The following is a 17,532-nucleotide window of genomic DNA, read 5'->3' as shown; positions in this document are numbered from 1 at the left end:
GCAACAGAGTAGGAGTCTTTTCTTGTAGTAACAGAAGTGACAAAGACATCATATTCTGGTGGAAGTCCATTGAAGATGGCTTCAATGTGATCTTGAGCCGATTGTTTGTGTCCAATTGTAGCAAGAAGATCAATTATCCCTTTGATCTTTAACAGATAGTCATTGAGAGAACCTGTCATTTTTGTGTTTCTGAGCTGAGTCTTGTATAGCCCTATGTTTGCTGAGTTTAGAGCTGTGTAGTATTCATTCAGAGTTTCCCATATTTGAGCTGTTGTTTCTCACCCTATCATCCGATTTGTTGTTTTCTCCGACATCGAAGAAAGAAGCCAGGAAACCAGTAAGTTGTCTTGTTGTTCCCAATCTTCAAAGGCTGGGTTGATGTTCTTGTTGGCTTCATCAGTAGCATTAAGAAACTTGGGAGGGATTCGAGTATTATCCAGGAACATTTGTAAACGACTTCCTTTAATTGAAGCAAGAACCTGGTGTTTCCAGGGTAAGTAGTTGTGCTCATCGAGCTTGATAGACAGTGAGTGATTGAACGATACGGGTTGTGAACGAGGAAGAAGAGTAGCGTTCGATCTTGATGCTCCTCCATTGCCACCATTGCCGCTGGTAGCTGAATCCATTAAAGAAAAAAAAAAAGAACGATCAAGGCTCTGATACCATGTCAAGACTAATCAATAGAGAGAGAGAACGAGAGAGAAATGTTGAAACAGAATTGTGTATTGTATTGAATTGATTACAGAGTACTGAGATACAAGCAGCTATTTATATGCAGTAGATAAATAAGGGAATTAGTCTAACTAAACATAGATAGTTGTAACTAACTGTTGTAACCACCTTAACTAACTTTATCACCCTTAACAGGAATGAGAATGTAAATTGGAATAGGAATGGAATGGAATAAAATTTAAAATGCATAAAAAAAATTGATAAATAAAATTATTAAATTTTTTCAAATCTTGCATTGGAATGGTCTCTCCTTCCATTTCAAATAGAATAGTCTCTCCTTCTATTTCAAATAGAATAGTCATTCTACTAAAATGATGGAAATGTCATTCCATCGGAATGGTATTCCAATAGTTTATAATACAACCAAACAAAGGAATGGAATAAAAATTGTTTCATTTTCATTCCATTCCATTTCATTATTACCTCCAACCAAACGTCACAGTTAATTTACAATTGAAAAAATGTCTTGCTACTATTTTCATTACCTTATAGTTGTCTTTTTTTCACATTGTTTTGTTTATTTAGAATTTTTGTAAGAAAATTGTAATTTCAAAAAGTATTTTTTAAAAAAAATAAATAAATAATAAGTTACTGAAATTGAAGAAAAAAGCAGTTGAAAAATGTGTGTAATTCTCTTTAAAAAATTAAAAAGATGTATATTTATGAAAAGTCGGGGAGTCGGGTCGACTTTTCCTTATCGAATGGGCCAACCTAGAATTAAGTGGGCCGAAAACTCATGAGATGGACTCAAATCCAAGGGCCCAGTATAGACCTGGCTGTTCATTTTCACATTACAGGTGAAAGAAGTGTGTAGAGAGAGAGAGAGAGAGAGAGAGAATGTCGATACTGTGGGAGAAGAGCGAGACATGGAGATGGATGGTGAGGAAGAGCAGGGACTCAAAGCCATTCTTCTTGGCTTTTGCCACCGTATGCGGTGTTATTCCGGGTATCATAGGCTACGCCGTCATGCAGGCCACCAACTCTCGCAATGAGCAGCTCGAGGCCCAACTCCGTCGCAAAGCTCGTCCCGATACCCTCGTAAGTTTCATCTTCATCATCCTTAGAGTTATTAATATCTTCTTTCTCTGTTTGGTTGCCAAAAATTTCGGGGAAAGAAAGTCGGTTCAATTGATCATGAATTGAAATTTTAAACCATTTCGTTTTTTATACATTTTTTTTGGGGGTTTGAAATCTATCATGAATTGGAAAATTTGACTTGACATGTAAAGTGTTTGATGAAATTGTGAAACCCCAGATGATGGGACAGACGAATCGTGAAAGGCTTGCGGAGTTTCTTGGGGAGTTAGAAAGGAAAGAGGATACAAATGATCGTTATGTTGCTGCTCTGAGAGGAGAGACACTCACTAGAAAACCATATGTGAGAATCCAGCCAATTCCCAAAGATATTGACAACAACACCAACACCAACACCCAAACCAACAAGGTGGAAACTAAGCAACTGCCTAAGAAGTAAGTATGACACTCATCACTTTATTGTGAGAACGTAGACAGTTTACAGACCACAAACCACTGCCATTTGGATGTTATAATATATTTCAATATTGGTGTGAATACTATATGTACTTTGGCTATTGTTGTTTTGACTATGATCATCAAGCCAAGTATTTTCCAACTATTTTGTGGGCTTCGTTTGTTTTTCTATGTTGGGTATGAAGTTTTATGTTTAGTCACCATAAGCTGAGTCAGGCCAAGTACTGTATACAAATACTGGTTTTGGACTTATGCAACTATTTTGTAGGTTGTATTCATTTTCTGTATTGGATATGAATTTCCTTATCTTGTTTGTTCCCCAAAACTATTTTGTGTTATTCATCTTGTGTTGATAGTTATTTGAATCATTTTACATTTCAAGGTTTAGGAAATCTAGTTGATGACTTTTGAGCTATCTGTAAATGTTTTAGAAAATCATTCTATGTCTAGAGAAATTAGTATTAATTCTAAATTCTTTGTTAAGTTTTAATGGAAGGCATCGGTCAAGATAACACTGGTTAAGCAGAGTAAGCAGGATTTGTGTCCATGTTTAGAGTCCCCCTTGATTTTTCAGATTTTGCATGTGCATAGGAAACGGGTTTGTTAAATCTAGTTTGGGGAGTCCCTTTGCATTGTAAGTATTATGATGTTTCTGCTGCATATCAACTAACCTATAAGATAAAATTCTTGGAAAGAATTATAAAAAAAAATCTTGACACTGAGCTATTTTAAACGAAATTGAGCAAATTTCTCATCAAATGAGTCGATAAGAGAGTGAATCAATCCAATTCTAAACTGACAAGAAATTAATAAATCAATGCAAAATTGTGAAATTAGAAGGCATATGACATGAATGTTGTATCTTTTGATGAAAATGCACAATGTATTGCTCATCAAGTTGATGAGGATTGCTAAGTTTTTAATGTAATTATCTTTTGAAAAAAAAAAAGGACATGAATGTTCTATGCTAAGGTAAAAGAAATGGGAAGTAGCAAAAGGCCTCTATTTTGACATGGTTTATACAACCATAATCATGTTTTTTTTTAAGAAAATGAATTTCAATAATCAAATTAGCACTTTACAACCAAACACAATTCAACCAACAAGAGAGCACACAGACCCTCACTACAAATTGTTAATGAGCTATGTCCCTACTAGTAAGAGTTCCCCTTTTGAAACACAAAACTCTAGCCTTTAAAACACATTTAAATTTTAATCAACCTATCCACATGAGAGATCATTACAGCATTTTGCTCAAAAATACAAAGATCACCTCAGTGAAGAGGCTTTTGCTGCGATTTTCTTTTGTCCAAACCACCCAATCCACATACTTGGAAGGCCAAATGCTAGAGCTCATGTTAACCATAATCATGTTAAAAAGATGAAATTATCTCCTTTTAACACAAGGAATGTATGATTCCTGAGCCTCAACAAAAAGTATTGAGCTTGGCGCATTCCTTAGTCTTCGCTTAATCATCGGGGCTAGGCTAGCTTTCGTGTTTAGAATTGAAATGATGAGGTCGCAAAGATAAGTGGAGCTTCTATTGAAACATTTTCCTTCCCATAAAAGGCCACCACCTTTCCATACTAGTTTTAATGTTGCACTTCTCTCACTGGCAGTGACCTTAGTCCATTTATTAAGCTTGCAATTCTCTGCATTTATTTGTCTTTGATTTTTTTTTTCAAACATTTTCGAGCTTTTTGAAACTTCTATGTAGCAAGTTGATATAGAGTAATCTTTATAACAGTTACGGCCCTTGAATGTGAACAATAGTTATAACAGGACAAGGTATGGATTTGGAACAATAGTTAACAAATACTTAATAACACTAGAAATAGTAACAATAGATACAGTACAACAAATTTATACATACATATACATACATACATGTATATATGATGTGTGTTACACAAGTCTAGGAATGTACATACAAACATACTGTCACACAAATATTAGTCATAAAACAAATCCAAACTGTCAACTGGGGTCTGAAATTTACAACTTACATCCACTGGCTATCCAGTATACACCCTGAGTCGATGGTTTATCGGTTTGCGGCAGATAGGACATTGAGCCACTCTTGAGCCACAGTCTCTACAGGTCTGCAAGAAAGTGTAGTGAAAATCATGCTAGCAAAATGATATTTACAAAGTTTTTTTGTTTTGTTTTGGTTGTAGTTTTGAGTTAGAAAGAAGAAGACATTAATATTTGCTAAAACTTACCATGTGTCCACAGTCAAATGCCAAATCTTTCCCATTAGTCAAGCAAATGGGGCATGCCTGCATTCAAAAATAAAGCCGGTTCTCATTCACAAATCCAACAAACTACAAATTCTTGTTCAAGATTAGAGTACATACCATCTGATTTCGTTCATCTCCCGAGTCTGACGGTAAGGAGCTTGGTTCTCTTGGCAGTGAAGGACGCGAATAAGGAACCGGTGGAGGGCGTGGAGTAACCTTTTTCGCCTTTCCTGTCACTCGTCTTTATCGAATAGAAAGATACACTAATCAATATGTATGCAGAAAAACATTTAACCAAATGGTGTTTGTGAAAGACAGAATTCAGCACTTCGTACCCAAGTATACCAAACTCAAACGCTGCTTTATATTGGAAAGGGACTTCCATGAGGGCTGCTAGAGCAAATGCTGTTTCTTTCTCCTCAAGACTTTTATTTTTAGACATGATATCGGTGAAATTAACAAACTTACATACAAAAACACACATGTTATTAGAAAATTTGTAGTTAATCAGTTGAAGTTTAAACTTTGTAACTGTAATGACATACCTGAAAGTTATCGAATTCGCGAGCTGGGAGTTTGTCATCGAATTTCCTCATGTCATCCCAAGGTCCATCTCCAACTCCAACAAGGATAATTGACAGTGGATGTGAACTGGTTATTCAAACAAGTTTAAGAGTTTAGTTTTCCTTTTTATTTTTCTCAGCTTCAAAACTAGGAACTCATGAGTTCAATTTTCGAAACATGAAGAGATGAACTTCAATATCAGTACAAAGTTTCAATCACCCACCTTGCATCAACAATAGATCTTATTGTTTCCTTCTCCTGTGGACTCAATTCACTGTCACTGGTGTCCATACTTCTTGTAACCTTAGCAACCAAACACATCAATTCTTAGCAAGATCATACATGTAAGAAAACAAAACATTGAGAGAGAGAGTTATAGGTTCAAACCTGGCCATCTGCAATGATAACCAATACATGGTATTGGCCACCACTTTTCTCCACAATGTCTACAGCCGCATCCACAACCGGACCATAAGAAGTTGGCCCTTAAACACAATATATTTTTTATGAATATGTGAATAGATTCTAACATTCAGTTCAATTTGAATCTCATTTCTAAAAGTAGAATTGAACTAACCCGAAAGTCGTAAGTTGGGAACTATTTTTCTGTAGCAGGACAAGACTTCTTCGAAACCATGGCAAGGTGAATGGTCACTGTGGAAGCTAAACACTTCTTCATCATGAGTAGTTGCTATTTAGTGAAAATAAATGTTTAGTATCAGTTGTTAGATTTGAAAGAAATAAGAATATGCTAGTATAAAACAGATATAGAAGAGTTTACCATCACCGAAACCGAAACAAGGAATTAAATTGTCTTCATCAAAGGGAGCCAGAGTTTTTCCAATGATGGTGATGGCCTTTTCATATGGATTTGGTGTATGACTAATTGCGTGCAGGCTTTGGTTCTTAAACGAAACTTTCCCTTCAATAACACCATTGTTGGATTAGATTTAGGAATTATTGGAAGAACATCTTAACTCAATCTAGTCCTTGACCAAAATCTCATGTACATTCTCAAAGCATATATATCAAGTGGAAACTAAGGAGAAGAATAATTATATTTTACTCATTTCTAGCTTACTATAATCATTAGCTATAATATTATAAGCATGTTCTCTCCAAATTAAACCTCTTGTTATGTTATCTAGTTTAGTTAATTTTTTTGAAACTTAGGTGGCGTTTGGTTAGAGGTAATGAAATGGAATTGAATGGAATGGAAAGGAAATAATTTTTGTTTCATTTCTTTGTTTGGTTGTACTTTAAAGTGGAATGACATTCTAATGGAATGCTCTTTTTACTATTTTGATGGAATGACCATTCTAATGTAACAAGAGAAAAAATTTATTAATTTTTTTATCAATTTTTTTTATGCATTCTAAAATTTATTCCATTCTATTCTTATTCTCATTCTCATTCATATTTTTATATTTTTATTCGTTCCAACCAAACACCACCTAATATTCAGGATAGATTGTAGAATTCATCTTATTTTCCTTTGAATTTTTCTTTGTCTTTGTACTTTGTAGGGTATCTTTATTTTGAAAAGCTGAAAGACTAAAGGGGGTGTTTTTGTTATGGGGATAAGTGTTAGGATGTAGGGGCATTTAAAGTGATTTCTTTGTTTGGTGTATTTTTTAAGTGGGAATATAGTGGATACCACAAATATTTAATGGGTAAAGTGAATAACTTTGTACAGTTGAGTATCACATCCCTCTACATGTGATTTTCTTGCCCATATTCCCTTATCAAATCAAGGAAACCAAACTTGACCAAATGACCAAACCAAGTGGTTTGGATTGGTGATTGTTTTACCTTGTCTTTAAATTGTTTATGTTGTTTGTATAGGGTTTTTATTGATCGATAGAATACCATGAGAGAATAAGTGGTCATTTATTTGAGTAACCAACCTGTCCATTCATTGCTTTTGGTAAAATCAATTCCAAGAATGAGATTTGATGATTCTAGGCCTTCTTTTCTCAGAGCTTCTGTAACCTGTAAAAAGAACAGTTCATTTTGAGTTCTGACTCTACCAAAGAGCAGTAAAAATGATTGGTTAAAAATCTTGTCTCATTATAAGTTTGTTAATCCATAAATTATTATACATAACATCAGGGCCGGCCCTGAAAATATATGGGCCCAAGACGGATTAAATTTTGGGGCCCTTAAAAATATATAAAAAACAATCAAAAAAAGAGTATTATGGGATTTGAACCCATGACCTTAAACATTATGCCATCCACCTCAACCAACTAATCTATGAATTTTTGTTGCTTATCTTACACTTAAATTTTACTTAAATAAAAACCTAATAATTGTTTTTTTTTTTATTTTGGGCCCCCGGAAAGTGTGGGCCCTAGGCACGGGCCTAGCCCGCCTATGCCTAGGGCCGGCCCTGCATAACATGAGTAGAACTGTGAATTGAGCCTCTAACAGTAGTCAGACAAGTTGTAATAAGAACTGTGAATTGTTTGCAGAGAAAAAAACTCTGAATTGTAATTTCAGCTTCTTTTTTTATTATTATTTAAATTCTCTATTTAGTGAAAATTAGTGCCAAATGGTGGATAGTTAAGGAAACCATATTTTTTAAAAAAAAAAAAAATACTTCCATTAAATTATTATTTTATTTTTTAAAAAAAATGCTAAGAGCGACATGTCATTATTAGTGCTAATTAAAACGGATTTTACATAATTTAATTTAATAATTAGTATAAGAAATCGTTAACTAATTGCAACGCACTATAACGGACAATGTTAAGCACTATATAATATGCTATATTAAAAAACTAAAAACACAATATTTGAAAAGATTTGAGAGGTCTTTTCTAAAAGAAGTAAAGAAAAGAAAGAAAGAAAGATTTGATGTGTCAAAATTAATGTAGCAAGATTAAAACAAATAATAATTTAAAATATTCGATCTAATCTAATTCTTTAAATTATTTTTTTAAAAAAAATACCATTCCAAAACTAAACTATTCCTAAAGTGTATTAAATGTAGTAATGTTTGAAATGACATTTAGTAGGGTTTGAGTTTGAATGGAATATGTTCAAAAACATATGAGATTTATTCAAAGAATACTTCATCAAGGGACTACTACCACACTTAGTGCTCTACACTAGGCCGGCCCTGAGTTGAAATGGGCCTTAGGTAAAAAAAAAAAATTTAGACCCTTATTATAAATATAGATGGTATTTTTAACAAATATTAAAAAAATATGTATATTTTTTAAAAGGTAATTTTTTTATTTAGGCCCCTACAATGAGTGGGCCCTAGGCGCGGGCCTAGCCCGCCTATGCCTAGGGTCGGTCCTGGCTCTACACTATGCAACAATTTATGTTGCATTTATATTTATATGTGTTTTCGGAAATTTACATCACGTGAAGCAGTGTTTCGGCATTTAGAAAAAAAATAATAATTTAATTTTTTTTATGATCACGTATATTATTTTATTTAATACCACATGTAAATTTTTTAAAAGTTGTGAATAATTTAGGGTGTGTTTGGTAATATATTTTTAATTAGTTTTTTATTTTTAAAATTAGAAAAATAAAAATATTTTTTAAAATCATATTCTATAAATTTGTTTTACTTTTCAATTTTTTAATTAAGAATCTAAATGTTTTTTAAAAAAATTGCTTTCAAAATTTTTTTAAACAGATTTTTATCAATATTTTGGATTAATTTGACTCAAACTTAGATCTTGGAAACCGAATCAAGACTTGGACCTGCCCCCGGTCCCAATCTTGGACCCGGGCCCAACTCCGGACCCAACTTAAATAAAATCAACAAATAAAAATAAGGGCTATTTACAAAAATATGGGAAAATAAAGATAAGTTTTGATATATATGGCATAAAAACTTAATTACACTAAATATGGCATTTTTTTAAAAAACTTACAAATATGGGAAAAAGTCTTGAGGAATGCCATAAAAAACTTTAAATTTGTGTTTCTTTTTATTTATTATTTCTTTGTTAAAAAAATAAAATACTAAAATAAATAAAAAATGATCTCAACTATAGATATTATTTTTTTTACAGAAATTAAACTTGTTTTTTTTTTTATTTAAACTACTATTTTTTTTTCTTTGTTTTTTTGTTAAAAACTAATTATTTTATTAAAAGCAGAAAAAAAAAAAAAAAAAAAAAAAAAAAAAACCAGTTTCATCAACATCATCCTGAAGAAAAAACAATATAATAAATTATAATCTAAAGATAATATAAACTTTAAAAATCAGTTTCATCAACATTGAAAGAAACTATTAATTTCATTAAAAGAATAAAAAAAATAGTTTCATTATGTTATTAGAATTTTTTTCAAGTTACTTTTTTATTATTTTTTTTCTAGGTTGGAAACTTACATTTATATTTTGTTATTAAATTATTGGTAGGCATTATGTGTTGTTTTGATTATATTTGTAATTAGTATTTTTTTTTTGTATATTTGTGTGTGTATGGTTTTATTTGATTGTACGATGCTGGTTTCAATTAACTTTATTATTAACATTTGTATTTTGTTATGATTTTTTATAACGTCAAAACTGGTTTCACATGTCGAAACTGGTTTCACAGATTTTAACTGTTCTTTAATAGGGTTGCTCAATTTTTATGATATTATTATATATTTTTTAGTTTGTATAAAATCAGTTTTCTTATTGTATGATATTTGAACAACAATTTTTATTTTATTTTAATTAATCAGTTTCTGACACACATATTATTTTATTATTTTCATAACTGGTTTTTTTAAGTAACTAGTTTTTATAACTAATTTTTTTTTATTGTTGTTCATAATTGAATTTTATTCAATTTTTTATTAATTTATTTCAAGAAACTGGTTTTTATTTGTTTGTTTTTATTTTGGTTGTTTTACTAACTGGTTTCTCACATTCCACTGTTTTTTTTTTTTTGTTATTCATTTATGGTTTTTATTGCACTTTTGTCTCTTTAATTTTCTTTGTTTCTTTTTTTTTTTCTCTTTCATTTTAATTTATGATTCTCTTTGTTATAATTGCTGCATATTGTATGTTTAAATTAACTCTAATTTTTGAGCAAGCAAATAAAAAATTAAATGCCAAAATAAAGAATGAAGTTAGAAGTTTGATTATTAGGTATTGATATAAAATTTATATGTTCGAAACTGGTTTTTAAATTTAGTATCGTTAATTTGTAAAAGTTTAGTTATTAGGCATTGTGTATTTTTTATTATGTTATTGATGAAACTATTTTTTTTTTTTTTTTGCCTCTTTTAATGAAATAATTCGTTTCTTTTAATATTGATGAAACTGGTTTTTAAAGTTAGTATCGTCTTTAGATTGTAATTTTTTTCATTATCTTGTTGATGAAACTATTTTTTGTATTCTTTAAATGAAATTATTAGTTTCTTTCAATGTTGATGAAACTAGTTTTTAAAGTTTGGATTCTTTTTAGATTATGATTTTTTATATTGTTTTTTTTTTCAGGATGATGTTGATGAAACTGGTTTTTTTTTCTGCTGTTTTTAATGGAATAATTAGTTTTTAACAAAAAAAAAAACAAATAGTAGTTTAAATAAAAAACAAGTTTAATTTTTGTAAAAAAAAAATGAAATAAAAAAATGTACACTTATTATATATATTAAGAGAAAAAAATTAGGTTGAGAAAAAAAATTAAAAAAAAAAAGAGAGACACAAAAAGAAATTAAAAAAAAAAACAATAGAGAGAGATAAGCGAAAGAAAGAAAAAAAAAAGTAGCAACTGACTTAAAAGTTGAAAAGAAAAAAGAGAGCCAAAATTGACTAAAAAATATATAAAAAAGACAAAAAAAAAAACTTTTTGAAGTTTCAATAAGTAAAAAAGAAAAAAAAATTAATAAAAGTATAAAAATAAAATGTTCTTGTCAAATTAAAAATGTAATGTTTGAAAAAAAATGTAATATTTGGTGTAAATTTTTCAAATAACAAGAAACCCTAAAATGTAAGTGTAAAATAAATTAAAAAATAAATAAAACTAATTAAGCTAAAAATAAAAACATAAAATATGGGATTGGATAATAAGTTTATAAAAATATGGCATATCAAATACCATAAAAAATCTTAAATGTAAAAAAATGCCATAGAAGAGTGGCAAACTTAAAAATGCCATATTTTTCTAACTTTGTTATGAAATCTCATATTTCATGTAATTTTCACTAAAAATAAAAATAAAATTTACTAGACATACTTTTGTTTTTTGTTTTTAAAATTGAAAAATAAAACTGTAATTTTTATGTTTTTTTTGTTATTCAAGCCCTAAATTTTAATGTTAGTAATCCTAAATATTATATTTTTTTATTTTTCTATATAAAATTCTTCAAACTTACATTTTTTTTTTTTTGAAATCACCTCAAAATTAAATTGGTTAATTTTTTTTAATAAATGTGTTTATTTGTAATATTTAATTATTTTATTTTAATTTTTTAATAATAATTTTAATGTACTGAAAATGAAAATGTAATTTAAAAAATTATATTTTATTTTTGTGTGTAATAGACTATTTAAATTTGTTTTTCAGTGTAGTAGTTTATTTAAAATTTTTAAAAAATTATCAAATATTCTAAATAACAAAAATGCACACTTACAAAAAATAATAAATATTATAATTAAAATATGGTGCGTACTATTTTTTTTGGGGAATTACCTCATATACTATTTTTTTAATTTTTTTTTTCAAATCTACGGTTTTGGTTTCTAAAGTGGTTGCAGCGCTAGTTGCAATAGGGGTTTTTATACGACTTTTTGTTGCAATTTAGGTTGCAGCACTAGCTGCAATAGGAGTTTCTATGTAGAATTTCGTAAATATGCAAAAAAAAACTGTGTTGAAGTGTAAAAATGAAAAAATCCTTATTTTTTTTATACACGTGGTAAGTAACTGTTTGAGCTTTTATTTTCGACAATGTAAATAATTAATTTTTTTTTTAAAAAAAAAACAAATATTCCTAAATAACTATAATATACACGATTATAAAAAAAAATTAGATTCAAAAATTCTCGTGAATACTGAAACAAACATGTGGTCTATTGAAACACACACATTTAAGGGAGTGTGCTGCAAATTTTCTATACCTAATATTTTTAAGTTGTTGTGTTTTTATACCCACTTTTTTTTTGGGTAAATGTACTCATCTTTAAAATGTTTCACTTTTATGCTCATGCTTTTGAAATATTAGATCCTAGTAGTGACTACATTCACATTTTTTAAGATCTTTTGAAAAAAAAAATTAAGTATAAAAATTTAACATTTTTAAAAGACCTAGTATAAAAGTGTAACACTTCAATTATATTTGCTACACGAAAAAATTGGATATAAAAATGCAACATTTTCAAAACATTCAATTCTTTTCAGGCCCAATTCCTCAAAATAAGAGCAAAAAAAAAAATGATGTGTTTCAATATAAAATTTAATACAATACACAGTGTAAAATTTACATATTATTTTTTAAAAAAAATTCACTCACAGTGAAAAAATAAAAAAAAGTTAAAAATTTAATTTCAGTATGTGGTGTAAATAATCTAAAGAAAATCAATGTGTTGCTTCTTTATTTTCAGCGGTATGGACATATCAGGCTTTTTTTTAAAAAAAAAAAAACCATTGGAGAATAAAAAAAAAAAAAACCATTGGAGAATAAGAATATTTAGATCCTTTCAAAATAAATAAATAAATAAGTAAATGAGAATATTTAGATTGTAGCGTTAGATTATTTTCCTCATACATAGGATAGGATAGGATATCCCCACTCCACACGTTTGTCCAGATAGTGATAACCATTTCAACATATTTTACCTAATACTAAACCAAATCTTCTTATCTCATAATAATAATAATAATAATAATAATAATAATAATAATAATAATAATAATGCAGAAAAAAAAATATAATAATTAAATGTACTCTTTAATTAAAAAAAGATAGGGTATAATATATCACTTTGACATGTTTACTTAAAGGTAATAAAAATTATTATACATAACACGAGGTCGAGACTAGGGACAAGTCCAAGTCTCGGACTGGGTTCGGGTTCGGTTTTCAAGGTCTAAGTTAAAGTCGGAATTCAAAAAATTGACTAAAAAACTGTTTAATAAAATATTGAAGTGATTTTTTTTATTTTTAAAATTTAGATTTTTAATTAAAAAATTGAAAAAATTAAAAGCAATTTTATAGAACATAATTTTAAAAAATATTTTTATTTTTTTAATTTTAAAAATAAAAAATTGATAAAAAAAAAAAAACCAAAGCACTATTGTAAACGACTTGGTATGTCTATTATTATTGTTGATGAATTATATTTGGGTAAATTGTGGCATAAATACCTAATGTTTCCGATTTTATACACTTAAATATCTAATGTTTATTTTTAGTGGCAAAAATACTCAATGTTACAATTCTCTTACACCGTTACTACCACTTATGTTAACTCATAAATATGGACACGTGAAAGCTTTAGATGCATTACATTTATTTTTATTTTATTTTAAAACTTAATATTCTTAATATCAGAAAGTAAATGCTACTTGTTTCAAAAAAAAAAAAAACGTGTTTTCATTAACAATTTTCACATGATATTAGCACTTCAATTCGATAATCATGTTCCATATACTATACTGGTTCATTCAGCTATGGTAATTTAGTATTGCATCTCTCTTATTTTTTTTAAAAAACAAATAATATTTAGTTTTTTATATTAAGAATATTAAATTTTAAAATAAAATAAATAAATGTAATGTATTTGGGCCCTCCACGTGTCTATATTTATGAGTTAAACGGTGTAAGAGAATTGTAACATTAGGTATTTTTGCCACCAAAAATAAACATTAAGGGCTCGTTTGGAACGCCGTATTAAGTCGTATTGTATTGTATTGTATTATATTAAATTGTATTTTATGCAATATTTTTATGTAAAACTATATGTGGTATTAACTTTTATGGACACCTAAATATATAATATTTTAATATAAATTAAAGTTTAACATAGTATTATATAAAAATATGATATATAATTCAATTCAATATAATACAATACAATACAATACAATACGATCTAATACGGCGTTCCAAACGAGCCCTAAGTATTTAAGTGTATAAAATCAAAAACATTAGGTATTTATGCCGCAATTTACCCATTATATTTTTATATAATAGATTTTGTTCAATTTATCTATTAATAAAAATTTCTATTTTTTCTAAACAAAACAACATAAAAATCTCTTTCAATAAATAAATAAAAGTTAAAAAGTGAAGAAGAGGTGGAAGAAAAGAATCAATACGTTTATTGGAATTAAAGAAAAAAATTTAGTGCAAGGACAAACTCCAATGGCTGCTATAAGAAAAGTATTTCATATCCTTTCGTTAGGTCTACGGTACACTTTCTTGTCCTCTACTGGTACAACATGTTCTTAAAGTGGCGTTTATTTAGAGGTAATGAAATAAAATAGAATAGAAATTAAATAAATAACTTTTATTTCATTCGGTTTTATTTTAAAATATTTAAATGTCATTCCTATTTTAGTTATGTTTTCATTTCTTTCAATCAAACACAACCTAATAAGGTATTTATTATGTGAATTTGAGTTGGAGATAATAAATTTGAAGACAATAGACTTTGATGAAATATGAAACTCATACGATGAAGAGAGTTAACATTACTACTATTTTAATTTAAAAAATTAAATTTACTTACAAACATCAATTCCTTGGTCGACTCATTAAATTTTAATTCAATTTTTATATTCTTATTCCCATCAAGTCTTTATCCCATACCAAATGCTCCCAAAGTATACTCAAGTATATTTTTTTCTAATTTTTTATGATAGCTTTTAAGGTAGTCACATAATTCTTTGTCAATCTTATAAAAATTTCAAAAAATTTATAATACTAAAAATAAAGTTTAAAATAGTTACTTTTACACGCATAAAATCATGCGTACAATAAATTATTTATACTGTAATTTTTGTACTGTCAAAATTTTTAAAACTGATAGGGAATCATCTATCTATTAATGCAATAAGCAACACAAAAGTTTAAGTAGTTTTTAAAAGGGTAAATATTATTTTGGACCCTATGTTTTGCAAAAGTTACCAATTGGACCCTCTGTTTTGTTTAATAATAAATGGACCCTCTATTTTGTTAAATGGTAAAAATAGGACCCAGCTCAATTTTAACAATTTTATTTTTTAATATAATCAACTTTAAGACAATTTCTAACACGAACAGATACAAAAAATATAACTAGTTTTGTCATAACATCTCTAGATTGAATTATTATTAAGTTTTATTTTGAAAAAAAATCAGTTCATGGTCCTATTTGTATAATTTAAAAAATACAGGGACTATTTTGTTATATAACAAAATAAAAGATCCAATTAATAACTTTTACAAAATACAAAGTCCAAAATAATATTTATCCTTTCAATGACAATATTAATTGTGTTTAACAATTTATTTCTTCTATTTTTCGAGTGAACAATTTTGAAGTGAAAAATGGTTTTGATAAGAAGATATTTTGTATTGAATTTTATGTTAACCAAACTTGACCAATATGTTCTTAAAAAGAAAAAAGAAAAACATATTATTTAATATCCGTCTTATTTTTCAAATCTCTTTCAATTTATTTGTCATATATTTTATTATGTGTGGATTTTTTATTTTTTTATAATAGTTTTTAAATAGAAAAATCACAATGACCAAGAAAGTCAGTGAGTTGAGTTCAAAATATACCCTTTAAATATGAATGTATGACCCTTTGATGTTTTCGATATATAAATAGTCATAAGTGATGATACACTCTTTTCAATATATCGCTATTTGCAATGTAATAATAAGGTGCATGCCTTTTTATTTTAAAATAATATTTCATCAATTTTATATATTTTATTATCTTAGATAAAATTTTCTGACAAATAATAAATTAATAATGTTCCATTTTTAAGGTTCACCATAAAATTTTCTTATAATAATTAATATAATTTTTTCTTGTTAATACTATTTTATACCATATATTTTAACAAAAATTATTAATTGAGCTATTTATTTTACTAAATAAAAATAAATAAATCCTTTATTTATTAGTATATATAAGACTATGAACTCAATTTTAATATATTTTTTTTAATATAATCAATTTGAAAATAATTCTAAACAAGAAAAAATATAGTAAACGTAACCAGTTTTATCATAACACATCTTATTCAAATTATTATTAAGTTTTATTTTAATAAAAATTTAATTCAGAGTTTAAACTATTTTAAAAAATATAAAAACTAATTTGTCACTTATTAAAACAAACGTTCCAATAATAACTTTTCCTAAAACATAATCTAAAAGTATTTCCATTCAAAAAAAAACAAAAAAAAGTATTTATTTATTTATTTTATATAAATATATAAATATGATTTTGAAACTATGAGTGATAGTTTTATCATTCAAAAAAAAAGTGTGATAACGTTCTAATTTTCAAGGACGACTTTGGAAGTTGTCGTTTGTGGGTCAACTTTAATCTAATTTCAAAAAAAGTACTTGGATAGATCTTCTACGGTTCTACCACTCCTATACCAATACAATTATTACTCTTATCTACCAACTATCTCCTCTTAAAAATCTTTTTAATCATTTCTCTTCTTATCCAAAATATTTTCCAACTTTCCCTTGTTTTTAAAAGTCTTCCCCTTTTTCTTTTTTCACATGATCATAAAATTTAAGAATTGATCAATTATTAACATTACTATTATCCCATAAACAAATTTAAAAAAACAAAACCAAGGGTTTTAATTATAAAAAAAAATAGAATAAGTAGTGTACCTGAGGAAGAGAAGTGAAAGTGTCAGGAATGAAGCCATATTTTTTCTTACTTTTATTGCTAATGGACGAAGTTGATCCCAAAAAGCTATAAGCTTTAGAGTTAGAAGAATTAGAGCTCTTACGCCCTAAACCAATACTATTTCCATTATTAGTACTCTTTTCAATACTTTTATGGCTTCTTCTGGAATTTGATGATGAACTCTTCTTCTCTCTACTTAGTATGGAGAACAGGTTTCCCATATCATCTTCTTCTTCTTCTTCTTCTTCTTCTTTTTCTTTTTAAAACAAATCAAATATTAATTTGGATTTCGGAATTAAGGAAAAATGAGTTTATATATATTATTATATGTAGTTTAAAGTACAAGAGAGAACCAAAGGAGTTTCAAGAAAGATGAGGAAAAGAATAATAGTAAGGATTCGAAGATGATGATGGAGTGAGCAATAAATATAATATGGTAAAGAGTGTGGTAAAGCCTAATATTAAAGAAGAATAAATAAAGATTGTCCCATATAATATGTTTGGTTGGTGTTTTACTTTATTCTTGTTTTAACTTTTAGAGTGACACTGATAAAAAAATTCATATCATTTCAAAATATAATATTTTATTTTATTTTTTTATATTATTTTTAAAAGATTTTTTATCTTTACACTTCAAAATATTTTTTTTTTGTATTTTTATAGAATTTTACGTAGAA

At 27.6% G+C, this 17,532-nt stretch overlaps 2 protein-coding genes across 2 annotated transcripts; one reads left to right on the top strand and one right to left on the bottom strand.

Annotated features, from left to right (window-relative positions):
• The first annotated feature begins 1,498 nt into the window (after nucleotides 1-1,498).
• LOC115708223 (uncharacterized) lies at nucleotides 1,499-2,548 on the top strand. The gene is made up of 2 exons (XM_030636442.2): nucleotides 1,499-1,770; nucleotides 1,988-2,548. Exons 1-2 carry the CDS (start codon nucleotides 1,570-1,572, stop codon nucleotides 2,204-2,206), a joined length of 420 nt encoding a protein of 139 aa, XP_030492302.1. The 5' UTR covers nucleotides 1,499-1,569; the 3' UTR covers nucleotides 2,207-2,548.
• Nucleotides 2,549-4,019: 1,471 nt separating this feature from the next.
• On the bottom strand, nucleotides 4,020-17,399 carry LOC115707530 (E3 ubiquitin-protein ligase RGLG4-like). The gene is made up of 11 exons (XM_030635534.2): nucleotides 16,837-17,399; nucleotides 6,936-7,020; nucleotides 5,810-5,950; nucleotides 5,606-5,719; nucleotides 5,416-5,513; nucleotides 5,252-5,331; nucleotides 5,010-5,115; nucleotides 4,800-4,927; nucleotides 4,582-4,705; nucleotides 4,447-4,503; nucleotides 4,020-4,326 (listed from the first exon to the last, which is right to left on the bottom strand). Exons 1-11 carry the CDS (start codon nucleotides 17,074-17,076, stop codon nucleotides 4,240-4,242), a joined length of 1,260 nt encoding a protein of 419 aa, XP_030491394.1. The 5' UTR covers nucleotides 17,077-17,399; the 3' UTR covers nucleotides 4,020-4,239.
• Between the last annotated feature and the right edge of the window lie 133 nt (nucleotides 17,400-17,532).

Source organism: Cannabis sativa, chromosome 1 (genome assembly GCF_029168945.1).
Source record: "Cannabis sativa cultivar Pink pepper isolate KNU-18-1 chromosome 1, ASM2916894v1, whole genome shotgun sequence".
Lineage (NCBI taxonomy): Eukaryota > Viridiplantae > Streptophyta > Magnoliopsida > Rosales > Cannabaceae > Cannabis > Cannabis sativa.
The sequence above is the reverse complement of the archived record's forward strand: the minus strand, read 5'-3'. Positions and strand labels throughout refer to the sequence as shown.